This window comes from Mangifera indica, chromosome 10 (genome assembly GCF_011075055.1).
Source record: "Mangifera indica cultivar Alphonso chromosome 10, CATAS_Mindica_2.1, whole genome shotgun sequence".
Taxonomy (NCBI): Eukaryota; Viridiplantae; Streptophyta; class Magnoliopsida; order Sapindales; family Anacardiaceae; genus Mangifera; species Mangifera indica.
The window spans coordinates 3,872,138-3,885,307 of NC_058146.1; the positions used below are offsets into that span (position 1 = coordinate 3,872,138).

A 13,170-nucleotide genomic window follows, 5' to 3' on the forward strand; every position below is an offset into this window, starting at 1 on the left:
TATTCGAACTAAACTTAAACCACTTTTAATATTGACTCAACAAATTTGAATCAAACTCGAGATAAACTATTTTTTATTCGAACAGAACTTGAGCCAAGAAGTGTTTGAGCTCAATTCATTTCATATCCAACCCTAGTTATGTGCATAATTTCTATATAAAATTTAATACATAAATAATATATATTATTATATAATTATATAATTAAAAAATAAAAATAAAACATTATTAAATTATTTAATAAAACATCATTATTTAAGTGTGAAATTGTGCATAGTTTTGTTGAAGTTTTAAAGGGGCCTAAGATGGCTGAGTTTTGAAGCAACTTTGGCAGGCTCAAACAGCCCAGCTAGACTGCATTCAAGTTTAAGATGACACATGGCAGACACAACTGTTTTCGTTATCTAATAATGTTGTTTCACAGCTCCATCATCATGTTAGATAAAAATTATATAAAGAAAGATAATTAAAGAATCTTATCAAACACCTAATTGATAATAATTTTAATAATAATAATAATAATAATAATGGTAAGAATAAATTAAATTTCGGAAAGAAAAAGCCACAACAGATCATTTTATAATAAGCTTGTTCTGGAGCAGCTTCTTCTCTATTTCTTCTCTTACATTGCAGCAACCAACCCCTTTTAAGACTTTTCACCTGCGCCACCTGTACCACCACCTATTCCACAGCCAAACAAACTGTCTCTGTAATATCAGTTTTTATTTTTATTTTTATTCAATATAATGCAAAATTACACATTTATCCACATGTTTTCATTGTACTCGACAACTCAAGTCAAACATGTCACTTGTAAGGGAGTTTCTAACCGGTTAACCGGATCAGATTGATAATTTTTCAAATCAAACCAAATTTTTAATTTTAAGAAAATCATAAACCAAAATCTTTTCATTAACGAGTTTTGAACTAACTTTTAAAAGATTATACTATTTTACACTTTTTTCAGATTTTTTACAATCAATTCAGTTCGATTAATCAATTTTAAAAAATAATAAAACTATACCCTTTGTGTATCCAATTACTTAATACAAAAATATATATATTTATATACTTAAAAATAAATATATATAATATTATTTTATAAAATAGATAAACTTGTAACTGAACAGAAAACTTAAGTCTTCTATATTCTTGAATATGTATCAATATTCTAATTTTTTATTCCATTTTCGGTTAATTTTGAATTCATGGTTACTTGTTATAAGCGTGCAATCGAGTGTGGTAGAAGTAGAATAAAATGAATCAAAGGTAAAGTACCTGTGTTAGGGGCAGCAATTGATGCAGGTTTTGGCATCACAGCAGGGAAAGTTGAAAGGGGGCCCGTAGTAGTTGATGGGAAAATGTGGGCCGGCAGGCCCATTGTATGTGATTGATGGACCTGATACAGAGGGTACATCGGCATCAACGGGTTGGCACCTATAATAGGTTGCCCCGGACCCGGATACACCTGTGAGTAATGCCCGTTCATGTAGGACGCACCGTTGTAGCTCAGCTTCTGTGCATCACAAAAACGATTATAATTTTACAAATCAATTTTTTACCGTCCGAGCATTATTGGCTGTATTAAGATAATACAACAAACGGCAATAAAGGATTTTGATTTTAATGTCACTAGAGGACCACTTAATTGTGGGCTCAGTATTGCTTATCATTGGCATTGCTTGTGTGCTTTGCATCAAAGAGTAGATCAGTGAAGACACCTGAATCACTATAGAGTGCAGATGTATCTAATCAGCATTAAGATCGCCAACTTACATGATTGTAACTGACATCTGTAGCAATGTAGGTTGGAGAGTACCTGAACGGAGCAGAGAAATGATCCTGTAAGACAACGTCTATCTTAATAAAATACATCCCAAAGGAAACAAAAGTGGAAATTGAGACATACCCATAGAAAGGAACTGGCTGATGATGGTGATGGTGAAATTGTGTCGCCGGGTAGTACCACTGCACATGATTTGGCGGTGCAGCTGATGTGGACCTCGGCCCGACGTTTGATCCTTCATGATTTATATCACATCATTAAAACCCACCACATAAAGTTTCATATAACATCCACCCAATAAAATCCCATCCCCTACGTACATCTTTTGAAGACAACAAACTCCGACAAAAGTTTCTAAACGTCTTTTAAATAAAAATATATATATTAAAAAAAATTTGAATATAGGTATATAGATAGATATACCTGTTGAGACGGGGTGGCGGAAGCAGAACGCGGACGGCGGGCACCGAGAGAGGCGAGGTTACAGTTGGCGCGGCGGCCATTGATGATGGGAGTGGCGTCTTCGCAAGCCTTTTTGGCAGATTCGGCTTCCCTAAACGTAACCTATATAATAAAATATAACTTACATATTTAGCATATATTAATATACTAAAACTGCAAAAACTATTGAAGTGTAGTGTAGAGCTTACGAATCCGTAGCCCTTGGATCTGCCGGTGAGTTTATCGCAGATAATGACGGCCTCCAAGATCTCGCCGTACTTCTCAAAGTGTTCTCTCATGGCTTCTTTAGGCGTCTCCCACGCCAAGCCTCCGACGAAAACTTTGGTGAGTGTGGTGTCACCAAACGGTCCAATGTTGCTGCTCATCGTTGATGAAACTCCAAACCCTAACCTAATTGAAAATATAGACGGATTTAAACGAGAGATGAAAAGGAACAAAGAGATGAAGAGAGAGTAGGTTTTGAGGATAGTTATAGGGGAAGAAGTGGGAATAAAAAAATGGAGAAAAACACAAGGACAGAGAGGCAAAGACAGATAGACTAATACTTAATAGCTTAGAAGAAGACTATCAACGTGATCACACTCACAATCACAGCCACACAGAAATATATATTCTATTAAATTTATTAACATCTTTTCATCTTCTCTTTGCTTTATTTCTGTTTCTCCAATGGCCTCACTCTGGTTTACAGTTGTGAATGACAAGGAAGTTTAATGTTTTTGGATTTAATTGCCTTCATTGGTTACGCAAAAAACGACCGTTGGATTACCGTTTTGGTATTTTAAGCTGGCTAGCTGGCTGGTTGGCTGGATGGTGCTAGCTACATGCAGTGGCGTTTTTGGTTTAATCTTCGAATAAACAAGAAGGAAAGTGCGTGGGCGAAGCAGGGAGAGAGGCGCGTGGAAATGAGCAGAAGGAGAGACATCTAAAAGGCCGTACGTTGAGTGGATGGAGGGCCCACAAAGGAAACGAAATTAACGTACGCAACGTGCAGAGCGCAGTGATACAATATGAAAGTTGGCGAACATGACATACGGCCGGTCGTTTCCCTCGTTGCCACGTCACTCTCTGATACCCAATTAAAACGCGAACCCTTATTTTATTTATTTTTACCGCAAATACAACAAACAAGAGAGACAAATAAATGCGACCTACTACTTGGATTTCTTTTTCCAGTAACTTTATTTCTACTTGGATTTAAGGGTGGGTTTGGACCGGTTTGAGTGTCTCTTTGAATAAAAAATAATTTAATTTTATTCATTTTAAATTTAATTAGATTTTATAATTTTGATTAATGATTTGAATTTATAATTTAGTTTAACTCAAATAAATAGTTTAAATTGAAGGATTAAATGTGTGATTCGGATTCATGATTTATTTATAAAATAATATTTTTTTTATAAATAATATTCAAATTTTTTATTTGAGTCAAATCAAATCATAAATTTAAATTATCAATTTAAATTATTGAATTCGAGTTAATTTAAATTATAAATTTAACCTAATCGAGTTATAAATTTAAATTATTGATTTAAGGCTCGAATTAAAAAATAGCCAATTTTTTATTTTAATTTAATTTAAACTTAAATTAAATAAATTTAGAATCAAATCCACTTTTGAGGTTAAACTGGCTCGGACCATATCGAGAAGCGCTTGGGTTACTAATTTCTAACGCATGTGAAAGTAGCGTGGCACTCAACTGATTGGTGGATAGTGGCATTGGATTTTATCGAAAAAATAATTTGTAAGCAAACGAAGTGGTCAAAGTCAGTAACATGAACGAAGCAGATCTTACAGCATTTCTGCTCGATCACATGGACCCACTTTGAATGTCTCAACGACTTATCATCCTCGTGTCCAACTTCAACTCCACCCTCTATTGTGCACGCGCACGATCCCACCGTCCAATCAATATTTTTTTAAAAATTATGATTAAACGAAATATATTTTTAATCATAATGATAATGTATAATAATATCATTTAATAAAAAGTTATTATTATGATATTAATAGAGGATTTTCTTTCATATTTTTAGAGGTATTTTGCTAAATTAAGAGAGATTTCTATTTTTTGAAAATAGTTGGAATTTGGAAACTTAATTATAAAAGAGACAAATAAAAGAAATAATAAAATGATGTATATTTATTTTAGATATTATATATATCATCACATAATTAAATAATTTTAAATTAAAGATAAAATAATATTTAATTATATATAATAACATATATAATTATATATTTAAAATAGGGATTAATAATATTACTATAAAGGTAATTAGTTTGAAAATTTTAAGAAAGAAATGATAAATGGTGGCACATTTTGATAAATTTACAGTTACAACCCATGTGGCTGATTGATGAATTACGTAGAATTAGAAGAAAATTGAAGGCACCAATCAAGGGGCTGACCAATTTTTCTTTTGAATTCACAACCACATTTGGTACATGGTTAATGACTCATTTAAGGCAGTTTTAACTATGATTAGATTCCATATTATTTAATGAATTAATAGTTATGTTGATCGGGTAGTTTGAGTAGAAAAAAAAAAAATTTATATATAAGAAAGTATAGGTTCAAGTCTTTTTTAATTATCTATCGAGATCAAACTTTTGACTTACCTATTACAGTAATTATGAGATCGATCATTGGACTTGAGATTGACTTATTTAATATAGTAGACTTTAACCTAATATGACAATATGAGTCAGGTGTGATTTCTCATTATCAAAAAAAAAATTATGGATAACTAGTGTTATTAAAATCGAATCAGATCAATCAATTTAATCAGTTAAACTGTAAATTAGTATACAGTATAATCCAATTTATATATAAATATTAATTAATTTAAAATTCTGTTAAACCCGTTGAACTAAGAAAACCAATTAAAACTAATAAAACTGAATTTATATACTACTATTACACAGTTTTTGCCTTATATCGAACTTAGAAAAGTTAGAATTTATAAGATATTAATTGAATTAGTGATAAAATTTGTAATTATTTTTTCTTTATCTATATAATTGAATGTCACTATTTTAACTAATATATTTGAAATTATTTTTTACTTTTTCTGTTTTTTTTTTTATTGTACTAAATTAAAATTTATGTTTCAAAAAATAAAATATACTTAATTGTTACTGATAATTATATAGAGTTTTTTTAATGAATTTTATGTAAAAAATGTGATAAATATTCGATATATTTAAAAATATATATAATAATTTGGAATAGATTTAACCAACTTATTAAACCAATTGAACCGACGGACCGCAAACCAATAAGGGAACTGGTTTCAGCATCAGTTCGGTTTTAAAAACACTAATATATGACTAAAATCCAAACACCTTCATTTTTCTTAACATTATTAGTAATAATAAAATTATGTATATATATTTTTAATACACAATTTGAATATACAGATGATATGTCATTATGTGATTAGATGATTTTGAATTAAAGATACAATAACACCTAATCATATGATAACATATTATTTATATATTTAAATTATGTAATAAAAATATATACATATAAAATTATCTGATTGATAAATACACTAAAACAGATATTTATGAAAAATAGTTTCAATTTTTATTTTGGATTTAACATAAAATAAGCCCCAGGCTGTCGAGAGGGGGCAAAGGGGGGCAAGGATTAAGAGAAGGGAGGGGAAGGATGGCGATGATGGCGGAGGGGGTATAGTGTCTGTGTTTGGAAATCAAAATCTCTTGAAATCTAATACCATTTTGTATATCTCTGCAACGTGGCCAGCTGTATAGCAAGCGAGAAAATTAAAGGCCACCATTATTAACTAAATATACAACAGAGAAAGATGCCATCTAAGCTTGACCCTTGACTCTTATCACGATAAGGGGTCTTGTGTTTGACAGATTAAAAGCTTTTTCTGATTAACAATGGCAGGTGAGGCCTCAAGCAGGGGTCATGGTGGTGTGAGCTGGACACTTCCTGCTTATGAGTTGGCAAAAGTAATCCACCTGCTTCCCTTCTCTTCTGTTTTCCATTTAATAATAATTTCTGGCTTTGAAATACTTAAACATGCACTGCATTCATGATACATCTCAATTTGTGTGTGCACCTGATTGTATGTAACTACGGCACTTTGGGGGGTGCTTAGCAGTTGATAACAAAAGACTGCCATGCTCTGGAAGGAATAGTTTAAGTGAGAAAAAAAAAAAAACTTTATGCATTAAAAAGTATATGTTTTAATGGTATTTTAAAATAAAATTTTTAATTTAATGATTATAAGATCGATAATTAGATTCTAAGTTTAATTTATTTGATATGGTTGATTTTTCTTCAAAAAGATAATTTTATTCGGATAGTATTCCACATTATCAAAAAAAATTATAGTAATTTGATTATTAAAAAATATTATTAAGATACTATTAATGTTATAATTCTATGCGTATTAATTTTTAAATATAAAAATATTTATATTTTTAATTAATATAATAAATAACATAAAAAATATTTTTGAAATAATTATAGTAAAATTATTTAAATAAAATAACATTTTGATATCTTTTAATTAGATTATATTAAATATAATAATTATTTATATTTATTAAACATAATAATAACAATAATAATAATAATAATATAAATTCATTAATCTTTTAAACAATTTATCGTTATTATAATTTTTCTAATAAAACTAATCCGACCCTTAGACGGTAAAAATCCTAAAAAATAGTGGCAAAAAGAATTATGACGCCATCGATGGATGGTGGAAGAAGATTTTGCGAGTGGACTTGGGAGTGCATATGATGCGATTAGAAAGTTGAGCTGGCGAGCTCGTGCAAAGCAAGAAATGATGGTCACGTCGTGGAGGGAGACAACAACTAAAAGATTGTTTGTTGTTTTAATTGGGAGTGTCGTTTTGTTTTTCTCTCTCTTTTTCCCGTCAAGTGTCTATCATCACGTCTCACGTGCATGTAACGTGGCACTCTTTCAGTGACAATTAGATGTCACGTGCTACTCTAACAGAGGAGAGAGAGAGTGCCTGCTTTATTTCATTAATTGGCTCCTTACTTGGGTAGCCACAAATGTGAATGAGTTTTGATGCTTTATTTAGTTTCATGTTTTCTGGGTTATGGACAGCGATAAAACTATGAGAATTTTCCTCTAAAAGATAGATTGAGCAAAAAAAAAAATATATATATATATATATTCAAATATTTTCTAATAATATATTAAAATTATCAAATTTTTTATTTTTCTAATCAAACAATTATAAAATCGATTACTAAATTAACAGATCCTCTCATTAGAAAAAAAAACTATATATACCTTATTTTAAGATAAATACATACCCATGTGATACAATCACTTGATATAAATTTATCTTACTCAATAAAAAAAAAAAACTATATATACTAACTTTAAATATATAAATAAATACATATTTTTGTGATATAAATATATATTTATTTATATACTCAAAATAAAGACGTATAATATTGCTCTATGGTTATGATGTTGGCGTCATTGTGTAGGGTTATGGTGGGTTGGCAATTAGTCAGTTGTGGGCTGTGACATCAAACCTATAATCAATTTACCTTCGCTTTCTATAGATATACTCCTCATATCACCCAGAGAAACTGACCTGGAACAAAACTTACATAACACACCTTAATTAGAGAATAATTTGATAGAAAACTACTTTGCTAGTATGTAACAACACATTTACCATAATCATAGGCCACAGCAATATTTTCCTAAAATTTCCAAACAAAAATACATTACCAATGGAAGTATGCAGATAAATGCTTTATGCAATCATAAACTTGACAAAGAGACATTTACATCATTGATATGTGAACACTAGAGCTGTTCTGCTGATCCTAAATAATTTGATCAACCTAAAATTTGTAAAAATTGAAGCTAGAACACTTTTATTCATTCCCGGGCATGGAAGGAATAATCATATGCTGCCCCTGTGCCTGCGAAATTTAAGGAAAAACCATTTCATTAGAACCCAGCAACAAATAAATCCCATGATTGGCTCTCCTCTCTTTTCTTCTCCACAAGGAAAAAGGGAAAAACAAAAATTAAAAAAAAAGAAAGAAAGAAAAACAATAGAACAATTTCCGTTTGGGGTGATGCAAGTCATTCATGAACCAGACTTGGTTTGAGACAGGATTGAGTATGAGCTAGTTGTGTAACACCTACTATTTTACTTGAGAGTTGAAACAGTCAACAATAATAACATCTGGCCAGAAGTAAGGAGTTTTGGCTCCCACCTCTGTCACCACCAGGCTTTACATGGCAGCAATCCCAAGTAATTTTTTTACAATCCCAGGCTAATTCAGATGGCTTAAGGGAAGGTAGGTCCACAAGAGCAAGACGGTAATTGCATGTCAATGGCGGCGGAACAAGAATAATGATAATAGGTAAACAGATAATAAAATGAAAAGGATTCTTTAGATTGCTTGGGAGTGGGATTTCCTTTATCACAAGCCTTGATTCTCTGGGAACTGCAGTTAGAGCTATTGGCTGAATAGCAGTACATCAGTGACATTGTTGAGTTAAAATTACCCAATTGCCTATTCTAATCTTATTCACTAATTTCAACTGCACAATGTTAATGAAATATATGAATTAAAAGCTAATTGACTTTTACACAAACCAGTTAGAACCAAAACTTAAATACATAACAAAGAGTAATCTCAAGATTAGATAAGCCAAGATGCAAAAGTATTTTGGCACAGAAAGACAACATACTGCACAATGTTTTAGCTAACAACGCATCAAACAAGCAAGACAGAAAGGACAATATGAAATTCAATCTGTTTCCAAGCGTAAATTAATCAATGACATTCCTATTTAAATCAACCATAAGTGGACAAAGAATTGGTACACCAGTATGCCAAGCAACAGATTAAGCTAAAAGAGTTGATTCTACCATTTCATTAGCATTTCATTTATCAATTACTGAAACATGATCAAATGTGTAGGAAAGAAAGAGTAATAATTACTTGGGGATTAACTTGTGGATTTGCATAGTTCAATGATCCCTGAAGAGCAAACTGCCAGATTTATTCACCACCAATGCAGGAAAAATAGAGTAAAGTAAGCTAAAGTTCAATTATCAACAATTGTTTAACAATAACAAAGCAACCATATCTGAAGAATTTCAATCCTCCTCTATGGAATTCTAAAGTAAGATTATTTGAAATCTATAATTGCACCTGCACATTCTGGCCAGCAAGAGTTCCAACTGTATCTCTTTTGGCATATCCATCCCCACCCCTCACAGATCCCTTGGTGTCACCCTGCCAAAGTTCAAGTTTTCCTAACAGTGTCAGAACTAATTTTACAAAGCCAAATTTTATGGGAATTTTTTTTTGTTGGATACGAACTAGTAGAAATTTAATATAATATTACTAAATGACAAAATCTCAGGGAAGAAATGATTCATTACCTCCAACTATTACCCGTGATCATCCCCAAAAAAATCAATCCCCAAAAGAAAAAAGACAAAAAGACATTGTTAGAGCAGATTCACTACTAAAGCAACATTATAAAAATATAACATAATAAGTCAAACCAAAAGTTACAGCAGCATTTGCTGAAATATCAATTATGGAGACCAAAGGAGAGAGAGAGAGAGAAAGAGTCTCCATTTAAGATGTTTAATAAGAAATTTGGTATACCCAAGCCAAAGGAAAGAGTGAAAAACAATTAAAAAATAATATACCTCCCTATATCTCATTAGGTATGCCTTAAGTGGCTCAATGTAATCCTCAAAACCCAATGTTGCCATTGCCCATAGCAAATCATCTCCATTAATTGTCTTCCTCTTCTCCTTTTGACACTTATCACTTGCCCTAGCAGAGAAGAAATTTTGCAATCCAATTTTCATGAAGCATAATCCAATTTCCCAAAAACACAATCACAATCACAATCCAGAAAAAAAGTGTCAATTTCTTAAAGAGGGGAAAATATAAAACAAAATCACAATTAAAATACAAAACCGACCCACAAAACAAAACCAAAACCAAAAATTCTAAAAAAAATTAGATCCCAACTTCTCAAGCGAAAATCAGAATACACAACAAAACACCAAATTTCCAAAAACACCCATCCCAACTCGGAAACCAAAGAATCCCAATTCTCACTCATCATAGAACAAAAGCCCAGTTCACCAAAAATTAAAAAAAACAATATCACAACAAAACAAAAACAAAACCCTCATTTGCAAAAACATAAATCTCAACGGATAAGACAAAACCTCACTTTCCAAAAACACCAAAACGACACCTTCCACCCACTAAAGCCATATTTCCCAAACACACATCATAATTCACTCAAAAACGAAAAAAAAAAAAAAACCCTCAAATCTCCTTCCACCTAATTTTCTACAAAAAACAGTCCTCATAAATTAAGAACAAAAAACAGAGTTAATGATATGCATACTCGCTGGTGATGAAGCTGATGAACTCTGAAACGCACTCCTGGACGGTGTCTTTAGCGTCCTTGGCGATCTTTCCGTTAGGCGGCAAGGCCTTCTTCATGATCCTGCTTATATTAGCTATTGGCAAATACCTGTCTTGCTCTCTTATTCCTGAATGCGGGCTCTGCTCTCCACCACTCTCGTGGCTCCCTCCCGCCGGACTCGTTGGTGCATCCGCCATCTCAACAAATCCCTAAATTAAACTCACACCGTCACACATAACAAAATCTCCAAAATATGAAAACGAAACCCTAAATTTAAACACGCATTTACGAATAACACATACACAATCCATATATGATGCATACATAGAATTTCCCTCATCGAATCAAATATGCACACAGATACGCAAACAAAAACATACCTAAAAAATCTAAAAGATCATCTCGAAAACAACTAAAAAGTTGAAGTTTCGAACTATGTAACCGCATGCAGAAGAAATTAAAATTTGAAGGTAAGTGAAGAAAAACAGACAAAACGGTAACGTTTCGAGTTGTATAAAGTATCAGAGAGAGGGAGAAGTACCAGGAGAGACGAGCGTTTTATATTTTATTTTGCGCGCGTTTTGGAGTTGGAGAGGGAGAGAGGAGTAATTGGTGAGATTGATATATAAATTTAATTTTTTGAAAGAACTTGAAGTCTGATTGATCTGACGATGCAGAAGAGAGGGAGGTTAGAGAAGGAGAACCAGAATCTGATAAGAAAATCAGTAGGGTGGCGTTTTATGTGTATCAGAGCCGTTGGTTGAGGTGAGAAGGTGGTCCACACACGTTTCTTATGAGGGACAGGGGAAAGGGGTTTTATGGTAAATTTACATAAGAGCTGCAATTCCCTTTTTGGTTCCCTGAGTGAAGTGACCAATCACAGTGTACATTGAAACAAAACGTGACTTGTTACATTTCAGGGGTTTACCTAGGAAGATTCAAGCCTTAAAAATCAAATTAAATCATTCAAAAATTTTAATTTTTAATTTACGATTTTTTTTATTACTGTATTAAATAATTTAAAATTTTATTAATAACGAAAAAATTTTACAATTCGGCTATTTTTATCAATTTTTAAAATTTATAATTTGATTTATTGTTCGAATGAATTTTAAATTATAAAGTAGTTTCATTGCAGCTCCTTCTCCTCCATGATTTCCTACTCTACCTTATTTGCTAACTCATTCATATCTTTCAATATTCATTGCTCACATCTTAAAATGTTAAATCTTTAAAGATATATTACTTTAAACATAATTAAGTATACATTATTATTATATTAAATAAAATTAATAAAAATAAAAATAAAATAAAATATATTTATATGTTAAACTAAATAAAAAATATGATAATAGAGAACAATTACAATAAATCAAATGTGAGAGATTGAAGGAGAAAAAACTATAATATATCAAAAGATGAAGTTGAATGAAAAGTTTGATAACTACAAGTGCTCTCAACGGTTCACGCATGTGTGAAGATGGCTAGGGCCTACTCTCTCACTCTGGATCGGTGTTTACAGGAGCAATTTTGAAGGTGACTACTTCTAGATCTAGAAATATTTGTTTTCGTATTTGCAAGTGTTAATTCCTCAATCTTTGACAAAATTGATAAGATCCAAAGTTTCGACAATTAAGATCCAATCTTAGTTTTTAATCTTTTTTGAAATTTTTTAATCACGTAACGATAATAACCAACAATTAAAGAGTAGTAAATTGACATGTGATGGTATAGAGATGTTAATTAAAATAGGCAAAAAATTTTTCTCTTATACCTTTTTAGGCAAACACACAATAGTTTTACTTTTATAAGCAAATTTTTTTGTAACTTCAAAAATACCTTCCCAGCCCTGTAGGTGTAGGCGCTGAAAGGAAGGTGTGGTGCACGCGGTGCGTACGCAATGCGTGCGGTACGCGCGGTGCGTACGCAATGCGTGCGGTGCGCGCGGTGCGTACGCAATACGTGCGGTGCGTACGCAGTGCGTGCCCAGTGTGCAGTGCATACAGAGTGCGCGCACCCTCATATAATATATATAAACAACTGTGCGCACACTTTCTTATATATATATATATATTAAATAATATAATATAATATTTAAAAAATATAATAAATAAATATATAATAAATATTATAATATTTAAAAAATATAATAAATAAATATATATTAAATATTATAATATTTAATATAATATACATAAATAATAATAATAATAATTTTTAAATATATATTATATTATTATATTATAATATTATATATATAATATATATTTAAAAATTATTATTATTATTATTATTTATGTATATTATATTAAATATTATATTATTTAATATATATATATATATTTAAAAATTATTATTATTATTATTATTTATGTATATTATATTAAATATTATATTATTTAATATATATATATATATATATATATAATTATATTATATTATATATTATATATATATATA

General features: G+C 31.0%; 2 protein-coding genes across 5 annotated transcripts; both read right to left on the reverse strand.

The window, feature by feature from the left end:
* Positions 1–433: 433 nt before the first annotated feature.
* Positions 434–2,984, reverse strand: LOC123227372 (probable RNA-binding protein ARP1). 2 transcript variants are annotated; one of them, XM_044652147.1, is made up of 6 exons: positions 2,435–2,984; positions 2,208–2,348; positions 1,908–2,020; positions 1,775–1,817; positions 1,277–1,514; positions 434–679 (listed from the first exon to the last, which is right to left on the reverse strand). In XM_044652147.1, exons 1-6 carry the CDS (start codon positions 2,609–2,611, stop codon positions 645–647), a joined length of 747 nt encoding a protein of 248 aa, XP_044508082.1. In that variant the 5' UTR covers positions 2,612–2,984; the 3' UTR covers positions 434–644. The 2 variants fall into 2 exon arrangements, with proteins under 2 accessions (XP_044508082.1, XP_044508083.1); XM_044652148.1 differs by having other exon boundaries at positions 434–699; positions 1,908–2,022; positions 2,210–2,348; positions 2,435–2,974.
* Positions 2,985–7,906: 4,922 nt separating this feature from the next.
* LOC123228437 (nuclear transcription factor Y subunit B-1-like) lies at positions 7,907–11,441 on the reverse strand. 3 transcript variants are annotated; one of them, XM_044653869.1, is made up of 7 exons: positions 11,252–11,441; positions 10,690–10,919; positions 9,971–10,100; positions 9,695–9,700; positions 9,462–9,560; positions 9,249–9,299; positions 7,907–8,213 (listed from the first exon to the last, which is right to left on the reverse strand). In XM_044653869.1, the coding sequence occupies exons 2-7, from the start codon at positions 10,905–10,907 to the stop codon at positions 8,166–8,168; spliced, it is 552 nt and encodes a 183-aa protein (XP_044509804.1). In that variant the 5' UTR covers positions 10,908–10,919; positions 11,252–11,441; the 3' UTR covers positions 7,907–8,165. The 3 variants fall into 3 exon arrangements, with proteins under 3 accessions (XP_044509804.1, XP_044509806.1, XP_044509805.1); XM_044653871.1 differs by having other exon boundaries at positions 9,462–9,545; positions 11,252–11,437; XM_044653870.1 differs by lacking the exon at positions 11,252–11,441 and adding an exon at positions 11,091–11,223.
* Positions 11,442–13,170: the final 1,729 nt, after the last annotated feature.

Coding starts and splice junctions, on each gene's coding strand:
- LOC123227372 (XM_044652147.1), bottom strand. CDS start 2,611: ATGAGCAGCAACATTGGACCGTTTGGTGACACCACACTCACCAAAGTT. Junction 1,515..1,774: donor CAGATGTCAGTTACAATCAT/GTAAGTTGGCGA, acceptor TGTGATGCACAG/AAGCTGAGCTACAACGGTGC. Junction 680..1,276: donor AATTGCTGCCCCTAACACAG/GTACTTTACCTT, acceptor GCTGTGGAATAG/GTGGTGGTACAGGTGGCGCA.
- LOC123228437 (XM_044653869.1), bottom strand. CDS start 10,907: ATGGCGGATGCACCAACGAGTCCGGCGGGAGGGAGCCACGAGAGTGGT. Junction 10,101..10,689: donor ATCAGCTTCATCACCAGCGA/GTATGCATATCA, acceptor CTTCTCTGCTAG/GGCAAGTGATAAGTGTCAAA. Junction 8,214..9,248: donor ATCCACAAGTTAATCCCCAA/GTAATTATTACT, acceptor TAAATTTCGCAG/GCACAGGGGCAGCATATGAT.